The 638-nt window shown below is 44.7% G+C and overlaps 1 protein-coding gene across 1 annotated transcript; it reads right to left on the minus strand.

Moving 5' to 3' along the window:
- Window positions 1-21: 21 nt before the first annotated feature.
- Window positions 22-613, minus strand: LOC103399565 (cell adhesion molecule-related/down-regulated by oncogenes-like; the record flags this gene model as incomplete). Its single annotated transcript, XM_008338237.2, has 2 exons — window positions 22-309; window positions 388-613. Coding segments are annotated over 2 exons (514 nt in total), but the record flags the coding sequence as incomplete, so codon positions are not given.
- Window positions 614-638: the final 25 nt, after the last annotated feature.

The following is a 638-nucleotide window of genomic DNA, read 5'->3' on the forward strand; positions in this document are numbered from 1 at the left end:
AGTTTCTTCTCTTTTTCTTACCAACAACATTCACAGTGTAGTTTGCGCTCTTCACAGTTCCCTGCTCAGTCTGGGCAGCACAGGCGTACGTTCCATTGTCATTTCTTGTCACTGAGGCAAAGACCAGGTTGTTGTGCTGGTGTTGATGTGAAAGCTCTGCCGTTAGCTCCTCGCCGTTTTTAAACCACTTGGCCACTGGTGGTGCACTTCCAGACACAATACACTCCAGTATCAGCCGCTGAGACTGTAGCACTGCAACAGCCTTTGGAGCAGTGGGGTAAACTATCCGCACAGAGGAGGTGACTGAAGCTAGACAAACCAAAGTTAAACTTTAGAGGATGATGACAGCAAAGGTAACTGGAAACCATCCGGTGCTTACTGACTTACGTTTTACTGACACCTTGGTACCATGAGGCTGCACAACGGTTTCACTGGTGACAGGGTTGAATGCACCGCATTTGTACATGCCCTGGTGCTGGGCTGACACTGAGATAATCTGAAGGTTCCCCGAAGGAAGAACTAAGTAGTCACCTGAAAAGAGAAAGAAAAAGAAAAATATTTCAATTGTGAAATATCTAGAATAGTTGCATTTCTCCAATTTATCTGTAGTTAAAAAGTTCTACAAGGTTTTTTTCCTT

Source organism: Cynoglossus semilaevis, unplaced genomic scaffold, assembly GCF_000523025.1.
Source record: "Cynoglossus semilaevis isolate Cse_v1.0 unplaced genomic scaffold, Cse_v1.0 C18942738, whole genome shotgun sequence".
Lineage (NCBI taxonomy): Eukaryota > Metazoa > Chordata > Actinopteri > Pleuronectiformes > Cynoglossidae > Cynoglossus > Cynoglossus semilaevis.